A 12,732-nucleotide genomic window follows, 5' to 3' on the forward strand; every position below is an offset into this window, starting at 1 on the left:
TTGTTACTGGTTTATAGATTTTTACTTTGGATGCTAGTCCTTTGGTTATATTTGATAGTATTTTATTTGTGGATTTTTTGTTTGTTTATTTGTCTTTGAGATGGAGTCTCACTCTGTTGCCCAGGTTGGCATGCAGTAGCGTGACCTTGGCTCACAGCAACTTCTGTCTCCTGGGCTCAAGCAGTTCTCCTGTCTCAGCCTCCCGAGTAGCTAGTACTACAGGTACCTGCCACCACACCTGGCTGATTTTGGTATTTTCTGTAGAGATGGAGTTTTGCTGTGTTGGCCAGGATGGTCTCAAACTCCTGGCCTCAAGTGATCTGCCCGCCTTGGCCTCCCAAAGTGCTAGGATTGCCAGTGTGAGCCTCTACGCCTGGCCTTTTGTGGATACTTTTTTTTTTGTTTAACTAATTTTGTGCATTAAAAAAAAAACCGTGTTATGGAAAATTTCAAACATATAGACGTAGACAGGTATAATGAGTCCTCATGACCCAGTTTCAACAATTACAAACTCATGGCCAGTCTTATTTCATGTGTATCCTCACCCACTTTCCTCTTCCTTATTATTTTGACGCAGAAGTCAGACATTATGTTACCTGATCTGTAAATATTTCATCACATATGTCCAAAAGCCAAGGGTTATTTTCTTAGAAACACAGCTATCATACCATTTTCACATCTTTAAAAATTAGCAGTAATTCCTTCACCAAAAAGTCGTAAATATTTTCTTTTACCTTTTGTGTGTTGAATCAGATCAGAATAAGGTTCACAGATTTGTGGTTGATTAACATGTCTCAAGTTTTTAAAAATACCTTCTTTAAGAGTTTTAAAAAATCTCTTCTTTTTCTTCCCTAGCAATTAATTTTACTCTTTTTTTGGGGGGGCGGGGGCGGGGTTTTGCTGTTGTTACCCAGACTGGAGTGCAATGGCACAATCTCGGCTCACCGCAACCTCCGCATCCTGGGTTCAAGCAATTCTCCTGCCTCAGCCTCCTGAGTAGCTGGGACTACAGGCGTGCACCACCATGCCCTGCTAATTTTTGTATTTTTAGTAGAGACGGGGTTTCACCTTGTTGACCAGGATGGTCTCGATCTCTTGACCTCGTGATCCACCCACCTTGGCTTCCCAAAGTGCTGGGATTATAGGCGTGAGCCACCACGCCTGACCATTTTACTCTTAAGAAACCAAGGATTACGAAATTCTTGTCTGGATTCAGAAGTGTCTGTGTCTTCTGTATTTCATGTAAATTTGCATTCCAGTTGAGGAGCTCAATCCCCTTATGTTCTTTTTTTGCTACAACTCCCAAATGGAATAATTTTTATTATTAAAAATTAACCTCAAACTAATTTTCTGTCAGGTCTGTATAAATCTACAGCTCAGAGTAATTAGTGTAATCAGAAAGTTGCAGATATTATAAGGCAATAAAATACTCCTTGTGTTTTTTAGTAAACGGTGGTTTTTCTTTGTGGACCTGTTTATTTTGACCAGTTTGTTAGCCTACTCTTTTTTGTATGGTTTTTCCCTCTTCATAATAGATAACTATAATGCAGTTAGTAGTATAAGTAGAAGAAACTTTATTTTCCTTTTCTGTTTGTTTTTTAATCTAAGACCTAAACAAAACTCTCTATCACAAATTTCTACTGTATGTAATGCTAATAAGGTATGTTATTAGCATTGGTAATAAGGTATGGTATGTTCAAAAACATTTTTTCTTTAAAAGAAAAATGACTTTTTTTTTTTTTGACACAGAGTCTTGCTCTGTCGCTGGGGCTGGAGTGCAGTGGCACAATTTTGGCTCACTGCTACCTCTGCCTCCCGGGTTTAAGCAATTTTCCTGCCTGAGCCTCCTGAGTAGCTGGAATTACAGGCATGCACCACCACACCTAGTTAATTTTTTTGTATTTTTATTAGAGATGGAGTTTCACCATATTGGCCACGGTGGTCTCAAACTCCCAACCTTGTGATTCACCTGCCTCAGCCTCCCTAAGTGCTGGGATTATAGGCGTGAGCCACCACACCTGGCCAAATTTAAAAGGCAAGTAACTAATACATTTCTGTGAAATAATTGGCTTAAGCAAAAATGTGACTTGGTTTTTCTAAAAGTAGGCTGAAAAAATATGAGTAAAAATATAGCCTAAGACACCTTTTTATACAAGATTTTGGGGGGAAAACACAAACTTTCTTTGTGTGTGATATATCAGGCTCAAATGTGGGCTTAGCATTTAGAAAATTATACAGCTGGGTTTATTTTTACTTTTTTGTTGTTGTTGTTGAGATTGAGTCTTGCTCTGTTGCCCAGGCTGGAGTGCAGTGGCGTGATCTCAGCTCACTGCAACCTCCATCTCCCAGATTCAAGCAATTCTCCTGCCTTAGCCTCGCAAGTAGCTGGGATTATAGGCGCCTGCCACCATGCCCAGCTAATTTTTTTGTGTTTTTGTTAGAGACAGGGTTTCACTGTATTGTCCAGGCTGGTTTTGAACTCCTGACCTCAAGTGATCTGCCCACCTCAGCCTCCCAAATTGTTAGGATTATTTGTTTGAGCCACCACACCTGGCCTTTTTAATGTCTTTATAGGTCTGTGTATATGCATTAAAATGCTGTTTTTGAGGTAAAAGGAATGTTGAAATATACCTCTTTACTGTAAAATGTTTGCTTTTTTCCTCCCCACCCCCTTACAAATACTCAGTTGTGGGTTGATTTAAGATAAGCTCACATAGATTCATTTTATTTTGAAATTAGACAATTTCTGCCCTTGGTGTTCATGCTTGTTAAATAAGAAAAAGCTTGCTTACACACGTAGAAAGTTGAAACTGCAGTGAAATGTTACTGATTTCAAGTGAATGACAGGATACTTTGTAGAAATCCATAACTTTTCTAGGGACAGAGCATTAAGTCTCATCTCTGGCATACAATCAGATTGTACCTATAAAGCTCTTAGAGTCAAATTCTCTGTTTGAGCAGAGATTCAGAAAAAGGATCCCTTACCTAATCATACTCTGGTGTTGAAAGGGAGGAAAATACTTAATTTTCTCCTATAGTTTTTCCAGATTGCACCCAGTTAAACTTGAGAATTTAAAATACTTTCCTCACTATCAAGCCCAAGCAAAAGGTGAACATTTTAAGGTTTTCTGTTGTAACATGATTATTTCCAAAGACATACTTGGTTACCTTTGAAATGCAAGAGTCTTGTCACTTGAAGTCAAACATTTTCTCCAGCTTCTTATAGGGACTTGTTCAGCTGGTTCATGTGATGAAAGATGTCTATAAGGAGGCTACATTTTGCAGCCTTTCTTCAAACTGCTCAGCAAATCTGGCCTTTTTTTTTTTTCCTACTGTTCACCTTTAACTCAGATACCTTGTTGAGAACGTTTCCTTGCTAAGCTAGAGGAAGGAAGAGCTTGTTTTTGTTTTTTCCCCAGGTTTTCACATTGGTTTTAAAAGCATGATGAAGTGACCAGGCCTTCAATAAAGTTAATAACTCTTTTTTTGGAACTATCTAGGACTTTTCATTTTATCTCTTTTTTGTATGTGGTAAAATATACATAATACAGGTTGAGTATTCCTAATTGGAAATGATTGGGACCAGAAATGTTTCAGATTTTGGGGTTTTTCAGATTATGGAATATTTTTCATATACATAATGAGATATCTTAGAGATGGGACCCAAGTTTAAACACGAAATTCATTTTTATTTGATATACACCTCATACACACGGCCTGAAGGTAAGTTTCATACACTTTTGTGGACGAAACCATTTATGTACATTGAACCATTAGAAAGCAAAATTGTCTATCAGTGGCTGTCTCAGCCACTGATATGGTTAATCTGGTTTTTTGACATCATCATTCCTGATGCTACCAATAAGCAGTCACTTTCCTAATCACACATAAATTACCTATGTGTCATGCACCTGTGTTTTGACTGGGACAAATCACATAAGCTATAGAATCTTCCACTTGGGACATTTTGTTGGTGCTCACAAAGTTTCAGATTTTCGGACATTTCAGATTTTGGGTTTTGGGGATTAGGGATGCTCACCCTGTATAACACTTGTTCACTTAAAAATGCTCTCAGTCATTTTTCAGTGCACAACAGTTCAGTGGCATTAAGTACATTCACATCATTGCACAACGATCACCACATTCTTCTCCAGAACCCTTATATTCTAAAACTGAAACTCTGTGCCTATTGAACTTCCCTCCTGCCAACCCCTGGCAATCATCATTCTTCTTTCTGTCTCTATCTTGACTTACCTATATACCTCTTATAAGTGGAAGCATACAGTATTTGACCTTTTGTGACTGACGTTTTTCACTGAGCATAATATCTTCAAAGTTCATCCATGTTGTATCATCTGCCAGAATTCCATCTTTCTGAGGTGGAATAATAATTCATTGTATGTATTATGGAGTGAGTATACCTAAACCAAAAATTCAATATCTGCAACGCTCCAAAATCTGAAAATTTTTGAACACTGACATCGTGCTCAAAGGAAATGCTCACTGGAGCATTTCAAGTTTTGGATATTCAGATTAGGGATGCAAAACTGGTGTAATACAAATATTTAATATTTCAAAATCCAAAAAAATTTCAAATTCAAAGCACTTCTTGTCCCAAGCAAATCAGACAAGGAATATTTAACCTGTACCATGTTTTCTTTTTTTTTTTGAGACGGCGTTTCGCCCTTGTTACCCAGGCTAGAGTGCAATGGTGCGATCTGAACTCACTGCAACTTCTGCCTCCTGGGTTCAAGCAATTCTCCTACCTCAGCCTCCCAAGTAACTGGGGCTACAGCCTGCGCAACCATGCCCAGCTACTTTGTATTTTTAGTAGAGATGGGGTTTCACCATGTTGACCAGGATGGTCTTGATCTCTTGACCTAGTGATCCACTCGCCTCGGCCTCTCAATATACCATGTTTTTTTTTTTTTTAATCCATTGATCTTTTGATGGACACTTAAGTTACTTCCATATTTTGGCAATTACTATGAATAGTGCTATTACAAACATGGGTGTACAAATACTGTATACTTTTGACTATATAACCAGAATAGGAATTGCTGGATCGTGTGCTAATTCTTTGTTTAATTTTTTTGAGGAATCTCCACATTGTTTCCCATAGTGGCTATACCATTTTACATTGCCACCAGCAATGTACAACTTTCCACATTCTTCACATTTCTGTCAATGCTTGTTATTTTCTGGTGTGTGGGTGTGTGTGTGTGTGTGTGTGTGTGTGTGCGCGCGCGCATGTGTGTGTTTATGAACATTCTAATGGCTGTGAAGTGGTATCTCATTGTGGTTTTGTTTTTCCCTAATGATTAGTAATGTTGAACATCTTTTCATGTGATTATTAGTCATTGGCATATCAAGAAATGTTTATTCAGATTCTTTGCTCATTTACTGATTGAGGTACCTTGATGTTTTGAGTTGTAGAAATTTTTTATTCTGAATATTAATTGCTTATCAGATATATGCTTGCAATGTATCTTCTCTTCCACAGATTGCCATTTCACTCTGCTGATAATGTTAGTAATAAGGTTTTTAATGTTGATAAAGTCTATTTTTTCTTTTGTTGCCTGTGTTTTGGTAATCCAAGAAATTATTATCCATGTCATAAAGCTTTTTCCATATGTTTACTTCTAAGTTTTATAATTTTATGTCTTACATTTAGGTCTTCAATCAACTTTGAGTTAATTTTGGTATATGGTATAAAATAAGGGTCCAACTTCATTCTTTTGCACATGGATATTCAGTTTTCACAGCACCATTTGTTGAAAAGGCTGTTGTTTTCCCCATTGATTCAATATATTTGTGAAGGTTTATTTCTAGACTCTACTCTGTTTCATTAGTTTATATGTCTATCTTTATAGTAATACCACTCTGAATTACAATAGCTTTGTAATACATTTTGAAATCAAAATGTGTGAGATCTCTGACTTTGTTGTTTTCTTCAAGGTTCTTTTGTTATTCAGGGTCTCTTGAAGATTTTCTAAGAATTTTAGGATGGAATTTGCTATTTCTGAAAAAAATTGTGTTTTTTTTGCTATGTACACGTTGCACTGAATCTGTAGATTGCTTTGGATAGTATTGATATCTTAATACGAAGTTTAGTCCATGAACATTGGATGTCTTTCCATTTTTTCATCCCTCCTTTAGTTTTTCAGCAACATTTTGAAGTTTTCAGCATACAAGTCTTTCACCTCCTTGGTTAAGTTTATTCCTAAGTATTTTATTTTATTGATGCTATTTCCATTTTGGATTGTTCATTTTGTATAGAAACACAGTCAATTTTTTTGTGTTGTTTTGTATCCTGCAACTTTGCTGGATTGGTTTATTAGTTTTAATAACTTTTTGGTGGAATCTTTAGGATTTTCTGCATGTAAGATCATGTCACCTGCAAAGAGAGGTAATGTTACTTCTTTTCTTTTGGATGCTTTTTTATTTTTCTTGCCTAATTGTTTTGGTTAGATATTCTAATACTATGTTGAAGAGAGGTGGTGAATGTGGGCACCTTGTCTCATTCCTGATCTCAGATGAAAAGCTTTTAGTCTTTTACCCTTGAGTATGATATTAGTTGTGGGTTTTTCATATGTGGCCTTTATTATGTTGATGTATTTTCCCTGTATTAGTTTGTTGAATGTTTTTATCATGAAATGACATTGAATTTTATTAAATGCCTTTTTCAGTGTCAATTGAGATGGTCATGTGGGTTTTCTCCTTCATTCCTTTTAATGGGTTTAACATTGGTTTTTAAATGTTGAGCCATCCTTGCATTTCAGGATAAAATCCTACTTGGTCATGGCATATAATTCTTTTAATATGCTGCTGATTTAAGTTTGCTTACATTTTGTCACAGATTATTGCAGCATGATATTCATGGGGGATATTGATCTGTAATTTTCTTTTCTCATGAGGTCTTTGTCAGGCTTTTGTATCAAAGTGATGCTGACCTTATGGAATGATTTGAAAAGTATTTCTTCAATTATTTGTAGTACTTTGAGGAGGCTTGGTCCTAATTCTTTAAATATTTGCTAGAATTGAGCAGTGAAGCTATCTGGTTCAGAACTCTTCTTTGTTAGAGGTTGTCGGTTACTGATTCAGTCTCCTTCTTAGGTGAAGGTCTATTCAGATTTTCTGTTTCTTTATAATTCAGTTCCTGGTGAATTGTGTATTTTCAGGAATTTGTCTCTTCCACATAAGTTAGCCAGTGTATTGGAAAAGTTATTTTTAGAAGTGCATTTTCCAAGTGATAATTAGTGGAAGGTACAAGATATATTGCAGTATTACAGCTTAAGATAACTATGGATGTTTACATCATTTGCTTGTGATTATCCCAGTAACCCTATGAGTAAATTGTACAGTCAGTCATTAGTCCCATTTTACAGATGAAAAAGCTGAGGTCCAAGATGCACAGGCAAAATAGTTGTACAAACTACAGAATTTAAAACGTAACAAATCTTGATAGACATTTCATGAAGAAAATGTAACAATAATAATAATTTTTTTTTTTTTTTTTTTGAGATGGAGTCTCCTCACTCACACTGGAGTACAGTGGCGTGGTCTTGGCTCACTGCAACCTCCGCCTCCCAGGTTCAAGCAATTCTGCCTCAGCCTCCGGAGTAGCTGGGATTACAGGCACATGCCACCATACTTAGCTAACTTTTGTATTTTGAGTAGAGATGGGGTTTCACCATGTTGGCCAGGCTGGTCTCGAACTTCTGACCTCAGGTGATTTACCTGCCTCAGCCTCCTAGAGTGCTGGGATTACAGACGTGAGCTACCATGCCCAGCCAATAATTCTTCCTTTTTTTTTTTTTTGAGATGGAGTCTCGCTCTGTTGCCCAGGCTGGAGTGCAATGGCATGATCTGGGCTCACTGTAACCTCTACCTCCCAGGTTCAAGCAATTCTCTTGCCTCAGCCTCCCAAGTAGCTGGAAGTACAGGCACGTGTCACCATGCCTGGCTAATTTTTTTTTTTTTTTTTTAGTAGAGACGGGGTTTTGCCACGTGAGCCAGGATGAGTCTCAATCTCCTGACTTTGTGATCCACCTGCCTCGGCCTCCCAAAGTGCTGAGATTACAGGTGTGAGCCACTGCACCCAGCTGCCAATAATTCTCAAAAGTAGAGGTGCATATTGGAATTTGGAGAGTGTGAGTTTTTTTTTTTTCTAATTATCAAGGAACAGGATTTTAAATAATTTGAAAAATATCACATGACATCATCTTTCATTCTTGATCTTCATTATCTTTAGCCATCCAAAAAGGCTAATCTTTTATCCAAGAAATCAGTCAAGTAAAGTAATGCACTATAGAAAATTACCATATCAAGTAACTAATTTGGATTAAAAAGGTGGATCTTCAACTTACATGTCCCGAACAATACATTCCCTTTAATAAATGATTTTCAAATCCCAAAACTACAGATGTTTTAGATGTCTGAGGATTCTGTCTGTATTTTTAACTAAAACTCTAAGATCACATTTTAAAGCTCTGAACATTTGAGGCTTGTTTTCTTTTTTTGGAGATGGAGTTTTACTCTGCTATCCAGGCTGGAGTGCAGTGGAGTGATCTCAGCTCACTGTAGCCTCTGCTTCCCAGGTTCAGGCAGTTCTCCTGTCTCGGCCTCCCAAGTAGATGGGATTACAGACATACACCACCATGCCCGGCTAATTTTTCTGTATTTTAAGGAGAGATGGGTTTCACCATGTTGGCCAGGCTGGTCTCAGACTCCTGACCTCAAGTGATCTGCCCACCTCAGCCTCTCAAAGTGCTGAGATTTACAGGGCCTCCTTGCCCGACCTGAGTTTTTTTATTTGCCTTATTTGACCAGGGATATTGCCCTTTGCCTAGCTTTATTTAGCTATTATTGCTAATTTTTAGCTTCTTATTTTTCAGCTTATCTGTGGCTTATGTATTACAGTTTAGAACACCAAAGAAATATTTACTAAGCTGTTTATTTTTCAGGTTCCTAGAAGCCAAACCAAACTGGCAATAATGCTTGAAAAATTAGGAATGGATTATGATGGGCGGCCTCACTGTGGTCTTGATGACTCTAAGAACATCGCCCGAATAGCAGTTCGAATGCTTCAGGATGGATGTGAACTCCGAATCAATGAGAAAATGCATGCAGGACAGCTAATGAGTGTGTCCTCCTCCTCACCAATAGAGGGCACTCCACCTCCACAAATGCCGCATTTTAGAAAGTAACATCAGTTTTGTCTGTGGATCATTCCAATTGAAGTTGCTATGAAGAGGCAGCAGATGAATACTCATTGAATTAGTCCTGTAGTGCAAACTTTAAGCACCTTAAAACATTTAAAATCTTATTACAGGCGATAAGGATATATGTACGTGAACATGTTTTGTGGGAGGGCATTCTGAATTCTTTGTCACCAGCACTTTTGATATGAGCAGTATTTGTTACCCAGTAACAGTTCCTGCTTAGAACAGAATTTTATAATTTAAGGTGTTCAAGATGTATTCTCTTTGGTTTTAAAATGCAAAATCTTATTGGCTGTTCTTTTGAATGTCATATCTTACTGGTGTTAAAATATAGAATATATTTCTTTATTACCATCACTAGATGAAATCATAAAATGCAGAAATTATTGGAAGGTAGGTCTTATCTAGCCTTTGGATTTCAAAACTATTATAGTCCTTTTAATTTTAAAAGTTTATATGAAAATTTCACCATGTATGCTGTGAATTTCCTAAGATACTTGGCATACGTATCTGTCTATGTTTCTTTTCAATTCATAATTGGAAGAATCGTGATAGATTATAGGGTCTTGTTAAAAATTCAGTTACTAAAGAAATTAATGAAAACTCAGAAGAAAACACTAAAAGGAATATCATAAAGGCTGTAGCTCAACCTTCATAATACATAAATAAATCACTGGGGTCTTTTACAATTTGGTTGTTTGGTTCTCCTTCCTTTTTTGACTTATATATTCCTTAATTCTTAAATTTGAGGGACCATGTTTTGAAATAGACTAAAAATTAAGGGTCACCACCTAATTTTGCATTTGTATTCAGTATCGTCAATGAGGTTAATAAAATATACTTTCTACCATATATTATGTTTTTGTTATTTCAAAACTTCATTGGCCACCAATGGAGTTAATAAAATACTTGTTTTTCTGATTTTACATAATGGCTGCTAAATATTGAGTAGTTCTTAACTAATTCTAAAATCTAAAATGTGCATTTTGAGTTAATAAAGTAAAACTCTTTATCTAGAGGCTAAACCCATGTATTTTCAAAATTGAATTTTTCTCCCTGTAGCTTTCAAGGGAACAATTTCATTGAATTGCTTCTTGCCTTTTACCTTTTAATAAAAATTGTGGTGCTGCTTTGTTTTAAAGATGTATATATTATAACCAAATGAATTTTCTCAGAGGTTTCCAAACCTGATATATAGGAGAAAAGCAGGAAAGTAGACATTTTTCTTAGCATGGGAATTCTCTGCATAGGGCAGATTTCTTAAACCAATAAATTTCTGCTTTTGAGCAGTAGTCATATAATCAATATCATAAAGAATAATGTGTAAATAACAGAAGGCATGAGTGTGTGATGTTCCTAGATAAACTGTTACAGATTATAGTAAAATAAGGAAATCCAAGCACTTTAAGTTTATACAGTTAACTCTTAGGACAAGAGGGATGTATGCTGAGATGTTGTGAATCCCAGATGGCACGGTATGATAAACTGTAAAGTGTTACTAAAAGTCTTAAAGAATTTCCTACAAATCCTTAACTGTGCCAGGGCAAAGGACAAAGGAGTAGAAAATAGCAAATCACAGATGGCAAGAGATCTAGACACACTCTTTAGGTGATTTTTTTTCTGTATAACCACCCTGCTGTGGGATTCAAATCCATGCTCTAGCAGAACTATAATTGCCTCTCATGTACCTCCATAGTTGCACATGAATAGCTGAAACTGCAATTGGAAAATCTGAGGATGGCAAGGAAATCACTAGATTGGTGGGGTTTTTTTAGGTCTATCTGCTAATTTCTTTGCCTGTTTTTATTTTTGCCAAGTACTAACAAGTTCATGTTGTACTCCTTTAAGACCTTCAACATTACAAGCTCTCAGTACCCTATTGTGGTTTGACACAGTTTTTGCTCATCTGCCAAGCTGGAGTACAGTAGTGTGATCTTGGCTCACTGCAACCTCTGCCTCCTAGCTCAGGCGATCCTCTTGCCTCAGCCTACTGAGTAGGTGGGATTATAGGCGCAAGCCATCAGATTTTTGTATTTTTAATAGAGATGGGATTTCACCATGTTGACCAGGCTGATCTTGAACTCCTCATCTCAACTGATTTGCCCGTTTCTACCACCCAAAGTGCTTGCATTAGACATGAGCCACTGTGCCTGGCCTTGGTACCCTTTTGGCTCAACCATAGATTTTACTGTCGACCCATTTTAATTACTCTTTTTTTTTTTATTTTAATTTAATTTTATTTTATTGCATTTTAGGTTTTGGGGTACATGTGCAGAACATGCAAGATAGTTGCATAGATACACACGTGGCAGTGTGATTTGCTGTATTCCTCCCCTTCACCCACATCTGGCATTTCTCCCCATGCTATCCCTCCCCAGCTTCCCCGCCCCGGCTGTCCCTCCCCTATTTCCCCCAATAGACCCCAGTGTGTAGTGCTCCCCTCCCTGTGTCCATGTGTTCTCATTGTTCATCACCCACCTATGAATAAGAATATACAGTATTTCATTTTCTGTTCTTGTGTCAGTTTGCTGAGAATGATGTTCTCCAGATCCATCCATGTCCCTACAAAGGACACGAACTCATTGTTTTTGATGGCGGCATAATATTCCATGGTGTATATGTGCCACATTTTCCCAGTCCAGTCTATCATCGATGGGCATTTGGGTTGGTTCCAGGTCTTTGCTATTGTAAACAGTGCTGCAGTGAACATTCGTGTGCATGTGTCCTTATAGCAGAACGATTTATAGTCCTTTAGATATATACCCAGTAATGGGATTGCTGGGTCAAATGGAATTTCTATTTCTAGGTCCTTGAGGAATCGCCACACTGTCTTCCACAATGGTTGGACTAATTTACACTCCCACCAGCAGTGTAAAAGTGTTCCTATTTCTCCACATCCTCTCCAGCATCTGTTGTCTCCAAATTTTTTAATGATCGCCATTCTAACTGGCGTGAGATGGTATCTCAAGGTAGTTTTGATTTGCATTTCTCTGATGACCAGTGACGATGAGCATTTTTTCATATGTTTGTTGGCCTCATGTATGTCTTCTTTTGTGAAGTGTCTGTTCATATCCTTTGCCCATTTTTGAATGGGCTCGTTTGTTTTTTTTCTTGTAAATCTGTTTGAGTTCTTTGTAAATTCTGGATATCAGCCCTTTGTCAAATGGGTAAACTGCAAAAATTTTTTCCCATTCTGTTGGTTGCCGATTCACTCTAGTGACTGTTTCTTTTGCCATGCAGAAGCTGTGGAGTTTGATTAGGTCCCATTTGTCTATTTTGGCTTTTGTTGCCAATGCTTTTGGTGTTTTGGTCTTGAAGTCCTTGCCTACTCCTATGTCCTGAATGGTTTTGCCTAGATTTTCTTCTAGGGTTTTTATGGTGCCAGGTCTTATGTTTAAGTCTTTAATCCATCTGGAGTTAATTTTAGTGTAAGGTGTCAGGAAGGGGTCCAGTTTCTGCTTTCTGCACATGGCTAGCCAGTTTTCCCAACACTATTTATTAAACAGGG

General features: G+C 37.3%; 1 protein-coding gene across 2 annotated transcripts in view; it reads left to right on the forward strand.

Moving 5' to 3' along the window:
- ERI1 (exoribonuclease 1) overlaps positions 1–10,076 on the forward strand; it is a 29,377-nt gene extending 19,301 nt beyond the window's left edge. Inside the window, exon 7 of one of the 2 annotated variants that reach the window (XM_002756910.7) lies at positions 8,967–10,076. In XM_002756910.7, the coding sequence (XP_002756956.1) occupies positions 8,967–9,209 (243 nt within the window). In that variant the 3' untranslated portion in view covers positions 9,210–10,076. The other variant, XM_078347437.1, reaches the window with a different exon arrangement.
- Positions 10,077–12,732: the final 2,656 nt, after the last annotated feature.

Source organism: Callithrix jacchus, chromosome 13 (genome assembly GCF_049354715.1).
Source record: "Callithrix jacchus isolate 240 chromosome 13, calJac240_pri, whole genome shotgun sequence".
NCBI lineage: Eukaryota > Metazoa > Chordata > Mammalia > Primates > Cebidae > Callithrix > Callithrix jacchus.